The sequence below is a fragment of the Ranitomeya imitator genome, chromosome 1, assembly GCF_032444005.1.
Source record: "Ranitomeya imitator isolate aRanImi1 chromosome 1, aRanImi1.pri, whole genome shotgun sequence".
In the NCBI taxonomy this organism is placed as follows: Eukaryota; Metazoa; Chordata; class Amphibia; order Anura; family Dendrobatidae; genus Ranitomeya; species Ranitomeya imitator.
Genome location: NC_091282.1, coordinates 646,905,310 through 646,921,232, shown reverse-complemented (window position 1 = coordinate 646,921,232; position 15,923 = coordinate 646,905,310). Strand labels below are relative to the sequence as shown.

The following is a 15,923-nucleotide window of genomic DNA, read 5'->3' as shown; positions in this document are numbered from 1 at the left end:
CCAAACAGTGGTCCCCCCCACATATGGGGTATCAGCATACTCAGGACAAACTAGACAACAACTTTTGGGGCCCAATTTCTCCTGTTACTCTTGTGAAAATATAAAATTGTGGGCTAAAAAATAATTTTTGGGGAAAGAAAAATGATTTTTTATTTTCACGGCTCTGCATTATAAACTTCTGTGAAGCACTTGGAGGTTCAAAGTGCTCACCGCACATCTAGATTAGTTTCATGGGAAGTCTAGTTTCCAAAATGGGGTCACATGTGGGGGATCTCAAATGTTTAGGCACACAGGGGCTCTCCAAACGCCACATGGTGTCTGCTAACGATTGGAGCTAATTTTTCATTCAAAAAGTCAAATGGCGCTCCTTCCCTTCCGAGCCCTGCCATGTGCCCAAACAGTGGTTTACCCCCACATGTGAGGTATCAGTGTACTCAGCAGAAATTGCCCAATAACTTTTATGATCCATTTTATCCTGTTGCCCACGTGGAAATGAACCAATTGAGGCTAAAATAATTTTTTGGTGAAAAAAAGTACTTTTTCATTTTTACTGATGAATTTGTGAAGCACATTGGGGTTCAAAGTGCTCACTATGCATCTAGATAAGTTCCTTGGGGGGGGTCTAGTTTCCAAAATGGGGTCACTTGTGGGGGAGCTCCAATGTTTAGTCACACAGGAGCTCTCCAAACGCGACATGGTGTCCGCTAAAGATTGGAGTAAATTTTTCATTGCAAAAAGTCAAGTGGCGCTCCTTCCCTTCCAAGCCCTGTCGTGCGCCCAAACAGTGGTTCCAACCCACATATGGGGTATCGGCGTACTCAGGACAAATTGTACAATAACTTTTGGGGTCCAGTTTCGCTTTTTACCCTTGGGAAAATAAAAAAATTGTTGCTAAAAGATCATTTTTGTGACTAAAAAGTTAAATGTTCATTTTTTCCTTCCATGTTGCTTCTGCTGCTGTGAAGCACCTGAAGGGTTAATAAACTTCTTGAATGTGGTTTTGAGCACCTTGAGGGGTGCAGTTTTTAGAATGGTGTAACTTTTGGGTATTTTCAGCCATATAGACCCCCCAAACTGACTTCAAATGTGAGGTGGTCCCTAAAAAAAATGGTTTTGTAAATTTTGCTGTAAAAATGAGAAATCGCTGGTGAAATTTTAACCCTTATAACTTCCTAGCAAAAATGTTGTTTCTAAAATTGTGCTGATGTAAAGTTGATATGTGGGTAATGCTATTTATTAACTATTTTGTGTCACATAACTCTCTCGTTTAACAGAATAAAAATTCAAAATTTGAAAATTGCAAAATTTTCAAAAATTTTAGCCAAATTTCCATTTTTTTCACAAATAAACTCAAAAATTATCGACATAAATTTACCACTAACATGAAGCCCAATATGTCACGAAAAAACAATCTCAGAACCGCTAGGATTCGTTGAAGCGTTCCTGAGTTATTACCTCAAAGGGACACTGGTCAGAATTGCAAAAAACGGCCAGGTCATTAAGGTCAAAATAGGCTGGGTCATGAAGGGGTTAAAGACCGTTCGCTTTTACACCGACGTCCCAGGGCCATGGACTGGGTCAGCCACTGTGACATCCCCCTGTGAACCGCAGGACCTGGTATCGAGTACTCCACGGCCCTATGGGTGCGATCCATCAGCAAGGAGGTGGAGGAGTTATGTTTTGGGTCGGAATCATGGGGAAACAGCTGGTAGGGCCCTTTAAGGTTCCTGAAGGTGTGAAAATGACCTCTGTAAAGTATATAGCGTTTCTGACTGACAACTTTCTTCCATGGTATAAAAAGCAGAAACATGCCTTCAGGAGCAAAATCATCTTCATGCATGACAATGCACCATCTCATGCTGCAAAGAATACCTCTGAGTCATTGGCTGCTATGGGTATAAAAGGAGATAAACTCATGGTGTGGCCACCATCTTCCCCTGACCTCAACCCTATAGAGAACCTTTGGAGTATCATCAAGCAAAAGATCTATGAGGGTGGGAGGCAGTTCACATCAAAACAGCAGCTCTGGGAGGCTATTCTGACTTCATGCAAAGAAATACAAGCAGAAACTCTCCAAAAACTCTCAAGTTCAATGGATGCAAGAATTGTGAAGGTGATATCAAAGAAGGGTTCCTATGTTAACATGTAACTTGGCCTGTTAGGATGTTTTGGAGTTAAATAGCTTTTTTGTTCAGTGACTGTGACCTCCTAATGTTGCAAATTACACAAATGAGTATTTTCAGTTCTTTAAAACATATCAAATGTTTAGAAATTCTACTGTGCCTAATAATTTGGAACAGTGCATTTTGAGTTTTTATTCATTTTGGAGATTATACTGTTATCATTGGGAGTTTTTTTCAATAAAATTCGATGTATAATCTAACGGGTGATGACTTTTATTAAACTGACTGTCATTTGCACCAACCATTTAGGAAAATCCGAGAAAAATATAATTTGCATAATAATTTGGAACACAGTGTACTTTCTCTAGCTAGCTAGAGACATGACGGTCTGGACCAGGTGGAAAGTGTAGAACAAGCTAGAAACATGACATTCTGGGCCAGATGGAAAGCGTATTACAAGCTAGAGACATGACGGTCTGTGCCAGATGGAAAGCATGGGACAAGTTAGAGACATGATGGTCTGGGCCAGATGGAAGGCATGGGACTAGCTAGAGACATGACATTCTGGGCCAGATGGAAAGCATGGGACAAGCTAGAGACATGACGTTCTGGGCCAGATGGAAAGCATAGGACAAGCTAGAAACATAACGTTCTGGGCCAGATGTTAAGCGTATTACAAGCTAGAGACATGACAGTCTGGGCCAGATGGAAAGCATGGGACTAGCTAGAGACATGATGGTCTGGGCAAGATGGAAAGTATAGGACAAGCTAGATACATGACATTCTGGGCCAGATGGAAAGCATGGGACAAGCTAGAGACATGACGTTCTGGGCCAGATGGAAAGCATAGGACAAGCTAGAAACATAACGATCTGGGCCAGATGGAAAGCGTATTACAAGCTAGAGACATGACGGTCTGTACCAGATGGAAAGCATCGGACATGTCAGTTAGAGACAAGACAGTCTGGGCCAGATGGAAAGCATAGGACAAGCTAGAAACATAACCTTCTGGGCCAGATGGAAAGCGTATTACAAGCTAGAGACATGACGGTCTGTGCCAGATGGAAAGCATGGGACAAGTTAGAGACATGACAGTCTGGGCCAGATGGAAAGCATGGGACTAGCTAGAGACATGATGGTCTGGGCCAGATGGAAAGCATGGGACTAGCTAGAAACATAACGTTCTGGGCCAGATGGAAAGCGTATTACAAGCTAGAGACATGACAGTCTGGGCCAGATGGAAAGCATGGGACTAGCTAGAGACAAGGTTGGTCTGGGCAAGATGGAAAGTGTAGGACAAGCTAGATACATGACATTCTGGGCCAGATGGAAAGCATGGGACAAGCTAGAGACATGATGTTCTGGGCCAGATGGAAAGCATAGGACAAGCTAGAAACATAACATTCTGGGCCAGATGGAAAGCGTATTACAAGCTAGAGACATGACAGTCTGGGCCAGATGGAAAGCATGGGACTAGCTAGAGACAAGATGGTCTGGGCCAGATGGAAAGTGTAGGACAAGCTAGAGACATGACATTCTGGGCCAGATGGTAAGCGTAGGACTAGCTAGAGACATGATGGTCTGGGCCAGATGGAAAACATGGGACTAGCTAGAGACATGACATTCTGGGCCAGATGGAAAGCATGGGACTAGCTAGAGACATGATGGTCTGGGCCAGATGGAAAGCATGGGACTAGCTAGAGACATGACAGTCTGGGCCAGATGGAAAGCATGGGACTAGCTAGAGACATGATGGTCTGGGCCAGATGGAAAGCATGGGACTAGCTAGAGACATGACATTCTGGGCCAGATGGAAAGCATAGGACAAGCTAGAGACATAACGTTCTGGGCCAGATGGAAAGCGCATTACAAGCTAGAGACATGAAGGTCTTGGCCAGATGGAAAGCATGGGACTAGCTAGAGACATGATGGTCTGGGCCAGATGGAAAGTGTAGGACAAGCTAGAGACATGGCGGTCTGGGCCAGATGGAAAGTGTAGGACAAGCTAGAGACATGACGGTCTGGGCCAGATGGAAAGCATGGGACAAGCTAGAGACATGATGGTCTGGGCCAGATGGAAAGCATAGGACAAGCTAGAGACATGACGGTCTGGGCCAGATGGAAAGCATGGGACAAGCTAGAGACATGATGGTCTGGGCCAGATGGAAAGCATAGGACAAGCTAGAGACATGACAGTCTGGGCCAGATGGAAAGCGTAGGACAAGCTAGAGACATGACGGTCTGTACCAGATGGAAAGCATGGGACATGTCAGTTAGAGACATGACAGTCTGGGCCAGATGGAAAGCGTAGGACTAGCTAGAGACATGATGGTCTGGGCCAGATGGAAAACATGGGACTAGCTAGAGACATGACATTCTGGGCCAGGTGGAAAGCATGGGACTAGCTAGAGACATGATGGTCTGGGCCAGATGGAAAGCATGGGACTAGCTAGAGACATGACAGTCTGGGCCAGATGGAAAGCATGGGACTAGCTAGAGACATGATGGCTAGGGCCAGATGGAAAGCATGGGACTAGCTAGAGACATGACATTCTGGGCCAGATGGAAAGCATAGGACAAGCTAGAGACATAACGTTCTGGGCCCGATGGAAAGCGTATTACAAGCTAGAGACATGACGGTCTGGGCCAGATGGAAAGCATGGGACTAGCTAGAGATATGATGGTGTGGGCCAGATGGAAAGTGTAGGACAAGCTAGAGACATGGCAGTCTGGGCCAGATGGAAAGTGTAGGACAAGCTAGAGACATGACGGTCTGGGCCTGATGGAAAGCATGGGACAAGCTAGAGACATGATGGTCTGGGCAAGATGGAAAGCATAGGACAAGCTAGAGACATGACGGTCTGGGCCAGATGGAAAGCATGGGACTAGCTAGAGACATGACATTCTGGGCCAGATGGAAAGCATAGGACAAGCTAGAGACATAACGTTCTGGGCCAGATGGAAAGCGTATTACAAGCTAGAGACATGACGGTCTTGGCCAGATGGAAAGCATGGGACTAGCTAGAGACATAATAGTCTGGGCCAGATGGAAAGTGTAGGACAAGCTAGAGACATGGCGGTCTGGGCCAGATGGAAAGTGTAGGACAAGCTAGAGACAGGACGGTCTGGGCCAGATGGAAAGCATGGGACAAGCTAGAGACATCATGGTCTGGGCCAGATGGAAAGCATAGGACAAGCCAGAGACATGACGGTCTGTACCAGATGGAAAGCATGGGACATGTCAGTTAGAGACATGACAGTCTGGGCCAGATGGAAAGCGTAGGACTAGCTAGAGACATGATGGTCTGGGCCAGATGGAAAACATGGGACTAGCTAGAGACATGTCATTCTGGGCCAGATGGAAAGCATGGGACTAGCTAGAGACATGATGGCTAGGGCCAGATGGAAAGCATGGGACTAGCTAGAGACATGACATTCTGGGCCAGATGGAAAGCATAGGACAAGCTAGAGACATAACGTTCTGGGCCCGATGGAAAGCGTATTACAAGCTAGAGACATGACGGTCTGGGCCAGATGGAAAGCATGGGACTAGCTAGAGACATGATGGTCTGGGCCAGATGGAAAGTGTAGGACAAGCTAGAGACATGACGGTCTGGGCCAGATGGAAAGCATGGGACAAGCTAGAGTCATGATGGTCTGGGCCAGATGGAAAGCATAGGACAAGCTAGAGACATGAGGGTCTGGGCCAGATGGAAAGCATGGGACAAGCTAGAGACATGATGGTCTGGGCCAAATGGAAAGCATAGGACAAGCTAGAGACATGATGGTCTGGGTCATATGGAAAGCGTAGGACAAGCTAGAGACATGACTGTCTGGGCCAGATGGAAAAGCATAGGACACGTTAGTGTCCCTTATTGGACTGGATGTCATCTTTGAGACAGCCTACTTGTATATTAGTGTGGAGCCATGAATAAATTCTTACAATATAAGAATTTTTTTAGATTAGGATTTATTCCATATTGATGGGACAAATATATGTACAACCTATATACAGCCAGTGGAGAAGCGCAGCCCCATGTAATGTCAGCTTATCCGCAGTGCTACCAGCGTTTCATGGAATTGCAAGTCCTGAACACCAGATGGCGCTAAGTATTTAGGCCGGTTTCAGCAGCCAGGTCTTACTGCTGAGGTTCACGTGCTCAATGCCAGGAGGAGGATACAGCTTACAACTCCCGTCGTGGCTCAGACACATCTTTGAGGGGTTGGCCATGTCTTGGGTCTTCTCTAACGCCCTGAGTTCAGGATCTGCCTTTACATCAGATGGCGGTGTCAGGGCATGGATGTCGTCTATGGAGGTCACAGCCTTGTGCCCCAGATAGGGATGGAGCAGATTTCCTCTTGGCGCCCGGCTGTGGAGCACTTGGCTTTGGTGGATCAGGCGGTTGGCACACAGCTGCCACTCAGTTGTGCCGGGCAAAACTTGAGAGGGCGAGTAGAGCGACCGACTGGGGTGAAGAGGAAACTCTGTGCCATGCTGGGGGGATGCGGCTGGTACGTACAGGTGCCCACTACTTCCAAAGTTACAGCAGGTGCCAGGGAAGCATGAAGTCGGCATGACGCTATGCCCTGAGTAAAAGAGAAGGTCCATTACCAAATACTCATATTCTTCATCTTTTCCTAGAACTCTGCATTGTGTAGTTCATCTGTTACCCCTCCGGGAAATTAAAGGACAACTCCCCAGCTTCCCTTCGTCAAAGGGGCAGATCAGAAGGCGGCAGACGCCAACTAGCAGCTGCGCCTTCAAAATGTCCAGGAGGAACAACAGAGAATCAGATCATCGCATGGAGCTGTTCAGACTCACTGCCCATGACCATCGTCTTCTTCTGTGAGTTGCTGTCGTGATCCACTGGATTCTGGAGTAGTCTGCGGTAGGCGAGCTGGTCGGCCAACAGCTTGTGTGCAAAGAGGGTGTTATGTAAAACCTGAAAAGAAGGAAAAAAATTGCAGATGTCCTGAGCAAACCCCCTTCATGTAGGAATCGAGATCACTAACCAGCGCCATGCTGGGAGTTGTACTAGTTTGCCAACAGGTCATTGAACAGATTGCAAAATAAAGCCATATAATCCAAGTGCATTACCTCCCGCTGAACACCAGATGGCAGCGCAGCTGTACGACACAGGCTACTCCCCAGCACTGCTGGCGGGGGACCCCTCATGTCCCACAGAGGGTAGTTCACAAAGATCAGCTTACTGAAGTTAAACTTGTAGGTGAATCGCTTCCCCTTCGTCTTGTGCAGAATCCTCTTGTTGTAGTAATATCTGAACACAAAATGTGCGAGTCAGTAATGGCCGTGCAGAGACCGGAGCCCCCCATATCATCACGTCCGAGAAGAGGAGCCCCCCCATATCATCAAATCAGAGAAGCGGAGCTCCCCCATATCATCACGTCAGAGAGGCAGAGCTCCACCATATCATCATATCAGAAAAGCGGAGCCCCCCATATCATCACGTCAGAGAAGCAAAGACCCCATAACATCATGTCAGAGAAGAGGAGCCCCCCCATATCATCACATCAGAGAAGCAGAGCTCCCCATATCATCACGTCAGAGAAGCAGAGCCCCCCATATCATCACATCAGAGAAGCGGAGCTCCCCCATATCATCACGTCAGAGAAGCAGAGCTCCACCATATCATCATATCAGAAAAGCGGAGCCCCCCATATCATCACGTCAGAGAAGCAAAGACCCCATATCATCATGTCAGAGAAGCAGGGCCCCCCATATCATCACGTCAGAAAAGCCAAGCCCCATATCATGATGTTAGAGAAGCAGAGCCCCCCATCTCGTCAGAGAAGCAGAGCCCCCCATCAAATCAAAGAAGCAGAGCCCCCCTATCACGTCAGAGAAGCAGAGTCCCCCCATCAAATCAAAGAAGCAGAGCCCCCCATCACGTCATAGAAGCAGAGTCCCCCCTTATCACATCAGAGAAGCGGAGCCCCCCATATCATCGTGTCAGAGAAGCGGAGCCCCCATATTATATCAGAGAAGCAAAGTCCCCCACATCATCACATCAGACAAGCAGAGCCCCCCATATCAACACATCAGAGAAGCATAGCCCCCAATATCATCACATCACAGAAGCAGAGCCCCCATATCATCACATCAGAGTTTCGCTATGTGAAATTTTTGCACCCCCTATTTTCTATGGGGCAGTTCCTTACAGACCAGAGGTTCCTATCCCCCCCCCCCCCCCCCAGCTTACCAGAGACCCTTTTTCTAGCTCACTTACTGGAGAACTCAACCCGGAATTCCTTACCGGAGACCCAACCCTACCTCCCTTAATGGAGACCCCACACCCGGCTTTCTTACCAGGGACCCTTTCTCTGGCTCACTTACTGGAGAACCCAACCCCAGATTTTTTTTTACCAGAGACCCCTACCCCAGCTCCCTTCCTGGAGACCTCCCCACCCACAGATCTCTTCCCGGAGACCACCCCCAGGCTCTCTTACCCGAGACCCTTCAACCGGCACTCTTACCGGAGACCCTTCACCTCAGCTCTCCTACCGGAGACCTTTCACCCCAGCTCTCTTACCGGAGACCCTTCACCCCTGATCTCTTACCAGAGACCCTTCACCCCTGATCTCTTACCGGAGACCCTTCACCCCTGATCTCTTACCGGAGACCCTTCACCCCTGATCTCTTACCGGAGACCCTTCACCCCTGATCTCTTACCGGAGACCCTTCACCCCAGCTCTCTTACCGGAGACCCTTCACCCCTGATCTCTTACCGGAGACCCTTCACCTCAGCTCTCTTACTGGAGACCCTTCACCCCAGTTCTCTTACCGGAGACCCTTCTCCCCTGATCTCTTACCGGAGACCCTTCACCCCTGATCTCTTACCAGAGACCCTTCACCCCAGCTCTCTTACCGGAGACCCTTCACCCCTGATCTCTTACCGGAGACCCTTCACCTCAGCTCTCTTACTGGAGACCCTTCACCCCAGCTCTCTTACCGGAGACCCTTCACCCCTGATCTCTTACCGGAGACCCTTCACCCCAGCTCTCCTACTGGAGACCCTTCAACCCAGCTCTCTTACCCGAGTGCCTTCCCCCACTCTCTTACCGGAGTGCCCGGCTGAGCTTGTCGTAGTTCATCTGCGGCTTGCACTTCCTTCGGCCCCACAGCCGGGCCACCTCATCGGGGTCCTTGATGACGAACTCCCCGTACTCCCCCTGCTGCCAGGCGATGACGTGGCGGAATTCCTCCTTCTGCAGCAGCTCCAGGATGAAGTGCCATAGCTGGATCTGCCGTGAGCCTGGGCTGGACTCCGCCTTATACGCCCAGTCCGGGAACGCCAACCCTGGAGGAGACAGATGACCCTAAATTATCGGACTTCCACCAAGCATGATAGAGGTAGCGATACTTCACCTCCCCCAGAGTTCCTTAAAGAGACCAGCTGATATAGCAATGCCACATGGGAAAAAATATGCAAACTATTTCCCTCCTGGACAGAAAGAAAACTAAGGCCCCTTTCACACATCAGTTATTTGCCGTTAGTCACAATCCACTGGCCCGGTTTTTGGACGGATCCGACTAGTGAATCTGGCTAATTGGATCGGAGCATGCTCAGTTAAAAAAAAGCAGAATCCGTTGCCGGATTCTGTCATTTGACGGATCCGGCGCCATAGGCTTTCATTCTACCAAATGATGAACGGCGACAGATCTGTCGCTGTCCGTTTTTTCGACAGACACAAAAAACGTTACTTTGTCCATTGTCTCTGGCCACCGGACAAAATTTTTTCGATGGATCCGGCGAATGACGGATGAAACATGAGGCCATCCGTCGCTAATACAAGTCTATGAGAAAAAAAAAGGATCCGGCGGCATCAGTCGACGGATTGCGACTGATGGCAAAAAACTGATGTGTGAAAGAGGCCTTACTGGCGCCACCTAGTGGATCCAGCAACCATAAAGTGAATATCCTACTTCAATATGTGTAAATATTAGCCAAGCTGTCTCCATCCCAGCTGCTCATCAGTGTAGAGCAAGGTTTGCAACATCTCAGTCAACCAGCCAAAGCTTGCTCTGTACTGATGTACCAAGGACACTGGGGAGGCCGGGAGGTGAGGGGGTGTACTGACATGAGGAGTTCAGTGCCCATACCTGGTATCCAGTAAGAATTGGAGACACATCCACAGTGCATCCTATCCATCTGCGAATGAGAAAAAATGGAAAGTCCACACACTCCAGAATGAGTTAACTGAGAATTGGCCAGTGAGCTACTTCTGATGAGATTACTGTATCGGACGTATAAGCTAAAACCATCAGTAATCCCCACAAAAAAGGGGTTAAACATCAGGTTTGTGATTCTCATAACGTTAAGCCCTAATTACTCCAGGGACACCTTATCTATATATTAGTCTCCAGAAACAAGAAAATACAAAGAAATGCCCAAGGTGCCATTAATAAGCATCTGTCCCAGGTCTGGAGGATCCACTTAACACACACCGAGGATCCGACTTGTTTGGGTTTCTCATTATTCGGGGGTAGACATTTATAAAAATAACTAAATAATAAATTATATAAACAGAATAAGTCTCACAATGGTAAAGCAAAGTAATATAATACTAAATAATATAATTATAAACATAAAATAAAATACATTCTAATAAATCAAATAATAAAGTTAAATTCTACATAATTAACAAAGATATTACATACTCTTAAGATTGGATACTTTTCTTTATTACATATACGTTTCAATATGGATTACAGGTGGGTAAAATCTGTTGAATTTATTTTTTATTCCATAACAGGTTTAATTTTATTTATTAATTATTTATTAATCAAAATTGAACAGATTTATATTTTTATTTTAGAACTATAAACAAAAAAAAGTTGAAAAACATCTTTTTATGTATAATTCTGAACATTATAATAAAAATAAATGAAAAAATGGCTTAGAAGTATACAGTGGGAACAGAAAGTATTCAGACCCCTTTAAATTTTTCACTGTTTCATTGCAGCCATTTGGTAAATTCAAAAAAGTTCATTATTTTTCTCATTAATGTACACTCTGCACCCCATCTTGACTGAAAAAAAAACAAATGTAGAAATTTTAGCAAATTTAATAAAAAAGAAAGACTTAAATATCACATGGTCATAAGTATTCAGACCCTTTGCTCAGACCCTTATATTTAGGGCACATGCTGTCCATTTCCTTATGATCCTCCTTGAGATGGTTCTACTCCTGCTCCTACTCCTGTGTTTAATTAAACTGATAGGACTTGATTTGGAAAGGCACACACCTGTCTATATAAGACCTCACAGCTCACAGTGCATGTCAGACCAAATGAGAATCATGAGGTCAAAGAAACTGGCCAAAGAGCTCAGAGACAGAATTGTGGCAAGGCACAGATCTGGCCATGGTTACAAAAGAGTTTTTGCAGTACTCAAGGTTCCTAAAAGTACAGTGGCCTCCATAATCCTTAAATGGAAGTTTGGGACCACCAGAAGTCTTCCTAGACCTGGCCATCCAGCCAAACTGGGAGAAGAACCTTGGTGAGAGAGGTAAAGAAGAACCCCAAGATCGCTGTGGCTGAGCTCCAGAGATGCAGTAGGGAGATGGGAGAAAGTTCCACAAAGTCAACTATCACTGCAGCCCTCCACCAGTCAGGCCTTTATGGCAAAGTGGCCTGAAGAAGCCTCTCCTCAGTGCAAGACATATGAAAGCCGCATAGAGTTTGCTAAAAAACACATGAAGGACTCCCAGACTATGAGATATAAAATTCTCTGGTCTGATGAGATGAAGATAGAACTTTTTTGGTGATAATTCTAAGCGGCATGTGTGGAGAAAACCAGGCACTGCTCATCACCTGCCCAATACAATCCCAACAGTGAAACGTGATGGTGGCAGTATCATGCTATGGGGGTGTTTTTCAGCTGCAGGAACAGGATGACTGGTTGCAGTTGAAGGAAACATGAATGCGACCAAGAACAGAGATATCCTGGATGAAAACCTCTTCCAGAGCAGAGGCGTAGCTAGAGCTTTTGCCGCCCGGGGCTGTTCCCGAGTTTGGCGCCCCCCCCCCCCCCCCAGCTCAATACACACAAAGGTTACCAAAAATGGTTTTCCTGTTTTGTAGAACTTAAACTGGGCCTAATGGTGTCACCCCCACATGCCAAACCTGTGACTTAATGCCACCACACCGTGACCAGACCACATAGTGACCGAATAATACTACATACAAGGGACAAATACCACCGCACCATTTCCAGACCACATATTACCACCACATAGTGACTGAATACTACAATACTGATCAGTAATAAAAAAAAAAACCACAATACTATCACCATAAGTGCCAGTATTCACAGGAGATCTGTACTTAGTATGCAGTGTCTGTGTAGAGGTAATACAGTGATCACCGGTGACATTGTACACAGGACCGCTGTATATAGTATACAGTGTATAGTGTCAGTGTATTGGTAACACTGACTCACCAGTGACGTCTCTAGGTGAAGTCCTTCATCTTTCATCCAGCACAGACAGCCATCATTCCTTCCAGCCAGGACTCGTTTCTGCAGGAAATAACACAGTTATCTCGAGCTCCGCTTGCAGAACACATTACTTAATTTTCACAACTTCTACATTACATCACATGAAGACAAAAAGGCGATATAGTGTCACTCTGCACAATAACAGTACCGCCCCCCCATTTAAAACAGTATACTCAAAAAATAAAATAAATACATCACTGCAGTAATAATATCCCTTAATTAGCCCCTATGGTAACACTATTCCCCACCCTGGCCCCGTTTATCTCATTCCTGGCTCCAGCCATATGTTCTCGTATCCTGCCCTCATGACTATCCATTCTACACCATATGATCTCCCCATCCTGCCCCATATGATCTCCCCATCCTGCCCCATATGATCTCCCCATCCTGCCCCATATGATCTCCCCATCCTGCCCCATATGATCTCCCCATCCTGCCCCACCAGCCTCCATCGTATCCGTCCTGCCCCATGATCCAATCCTGCCCCGTGTCTCCAATCCTGCCCCGTGTCTCCAATCATGCCCCATGTCTCCAATCATGCCCCATGTCTCCAATCATGCCCCAAGTCCTGCCCCCAGTGTGTCCAGCAATCTGCCCCAGTGTGTCCAGTATATTACCCCCATGTTGTCCAGCAATCTACCCCAGTGTGTCCAGCATATTACCCCCATTGTGTCCAGCATATTACCCCCAGTGTGTCCAGCAATCTGCCCCAGTGTGTCCAGCATTCTGCCCCATGGTCTCCAGTATTGCCCCAGTGTGTCCAGCAATCTGCCCCATGGTCTCCAGTATTGCCCCAGTGTGTCCAGCAATCTGCCCCATGGTCTCCAGTATTGCCCCAGTGTGTCCAGCAATCTACCCCATGGTCTCCAGTATTGCCCCGGTGTGTCCAGCAATCTGCCCCATGGTCTCCAGTATTGCCCCAGTGTGTCCAGCAATCTGCCCCATGGTCTCCAGTATTGCCCCAGTGTGTCCAGCAATCTACCCCATGGTCTCCAGTATTGCCCCGGTGTGTCCAGCAATCTGCCCAATGGTCTCCAGCATTGCCCCCAGAGTCAGACATAAATAAAAAAAAAAAAAAGTAAAATCCTCACCTCTCCCGTTCCTAGCGCAGGTCCGGTGCAGTCAGCGTCTCTCCAGCTCTGCGACGCTCAGGACAGAGAGGCTGAGCGGCGCGCACAGTAGTGACGTCATCGCGCCCTCTGCTCTGAGACGTCGCAGAGTCAGAGGGCGCTGTAGCTGCCGGCGCCGCAGGAACCAGGAGAGGTGAGTATTAGAGCGGGGGGCGGGGGCCCCCGGGGGTGGGGGGAGCCTGGTCGCGGCGGCGGACGGCGCCGCCCGAAGATTTAAAGGGGCGTCTTTTTTTCCTTTCTCCTGCAGCGCCGGCCGCCCCCCGCATTGTGCCGCCCGGGGCGGACCGCCCCCCCCGCACCCCCCTTCCTACGCCACTGTTCCAGAGTGCTCTGGACCTCAGACTTGGCCCGAAGGTTCAACTTCCAACAAGACAATGACCCTAAGCAGACATCTAAAATAACAAAGGAGTGGCTTCAGAACAACTCTGAAAATGGCTGTCCACCAACGTTCACCATCCATCCTGACGGAACTGGAGAGGATCTGCAAGGAAGAATGGCAGAAGATCCACAAATCCAGGTGTGAAAAACTTGTTGCATCATTCCCAAGAAGACTCATGGCTGCACTAGCTCAAAAGGTGCTTCTACTCAATACTGAGCAAAGGGTCTGAATACTTATGACCATGTGATATTTCAGTTTTTCCTTTTTAATACATTTGCAAAAATTCCAACATTTCTGGGGGGTTTTCAGTCAAGATGGGGTGCAGAGTGTACATTAATGAGGAAAAAATGAACTTTTCTGAATTTACCAAATGGCTGCAATGAAACAAAGAGTGAAAAATTTAAAAGGATCTGAATATAATAGCTTTGAAAAACTTTGCCTTGTCTTGTGACTGTACTGTACTCGGTTATGAAAAATAGCACAAAACCTTATTTTCCACCCTGAATTTCCCCGTGTAAGTCTCCCCTTGTACTTGTCCTGTCATTGTCTGTCTATTGATGTTATGTTTAAAATGGTTTACATATATGTACATTTCTTGATTTATACAGAAGTATATCTATACCCCCTTCGAGGGAATTTGTTGTAAAATTATTATGCTAATAAAACTCATTGAAACTAAAAGGATCTGAATACTTTCCATACCCACTGTGCAAGCAAAAAAAAATGTTTTTCCAGTCAACATAAATATATTTTTCTCTGAAAGGTAATTAAAACACTGTAAAAAGTCATTAAAAATGTAAATAGAAAGTACAAGACAGTAAAGATTTAAATATTGTGATATATTTTATCTTAAGAAAAAATTCTGGGAGTGTAAACTGAAAAATAAAATAGAAAAAAAAGGTAAAAAAAAAGGTACACTACATGAAAAGCAAATTGAAGTAGAGTAGGACAGTGAAAAAAAATAAAAAAGAAGAAAATCCTCATGGCCCATGCAGAAACATATATTTTTTAAATGTATAAATGTATAAGAAATGTAGATTTACACTTTTAAATAACAAAAAAGCACCGTAGATAAAAAAAAAAAATAGTAATAATGATTATTATAGCTAAACTATGATTTTAACCAAAAAAAAAATAATTGAAGTTATAAAAAAAGGGCAGACAAAACGTATTTGTACTTACTCAAAGCCACAATGGAGGACTGTGACTCCATCCACCATGAATACAGGAGAGCGGGAGAGTCACTTCCATAAAACCTGCCGCATATATAAGATGACTGGGGAAAGTTGGGGATGAGGCGTCCACCTTTATCTTCTTATCTGACCCAAAATAAGACGTAAGTTACACCAGGCTTAAACATGGACTTAAGGAGATTTTGGATTTGCAATTTTTTTTTTTCCTTCTCACTGACCAAAGAAAATATATCATTAGTGTAATCTCATTTGTTAGAGGAAATTTAACGCAAGGAAATTGAAAATGGCAAATTCAGCAGGATAGCGGGTATTGGGTGCACAATCTGTGGTAGGCAGGATCCAACAGATGCCAGATTATAGAACATTCTGGATAAACAGTCACAAAATACTGCAATCACATTTCTCGTCAGTTGCCATAAATATGTCATTTTCTATCCCAGGGTAAATTCCTCTGTTCTCCTTAATCTAGAGACGTTTTTCTCTTGTTCCTGTACTTCTCCGTCCCTGAGATATGGCCTCTTCTTCCCTGTGTATAAATCTACAATTGTTTGCCAAGTGGGAGTTGTTTTCAAATCATAC

The 15,923-nt window shown here is 46.0% G+C and overlaps 1 protein-coding gene across 1 annotated transcript; it reads right to left on the bottom strand.

Moving 5' to 3' along the window:
* Window positions 1-6,083: 6,083 nt before the first annotated feature.
* LOC138657994 (ETS translocation variant 3-like protein) lies at window positions 6,084-15,470 on the bottom strand. Its single transcript, XM_069745577.1, has 6 exons — window positions 15,334-15,470; window positions 10,246-10,294; window positions 9,205-9,442; window positions 7,222-7,402; window positions 6,946-7,066; window positions 6,084-6,710 (listed from the first exon to the last, which is right to left on the bottom strand). Exons 2-6 carry the CDS (start codon window positions 10,292-10,294, stop codon window positions 6,238-6,240), a joined length of 1,062 nt encoding a protein of 353 aa, XP_069601678.1. The 5' UTR covers window positions 15,334-15,470; the 3' UTR covers window positions 6,084-6,237.
* Between the last annotated feature and the right edge of the window lie 453 nt (window positions 15,471-15,923).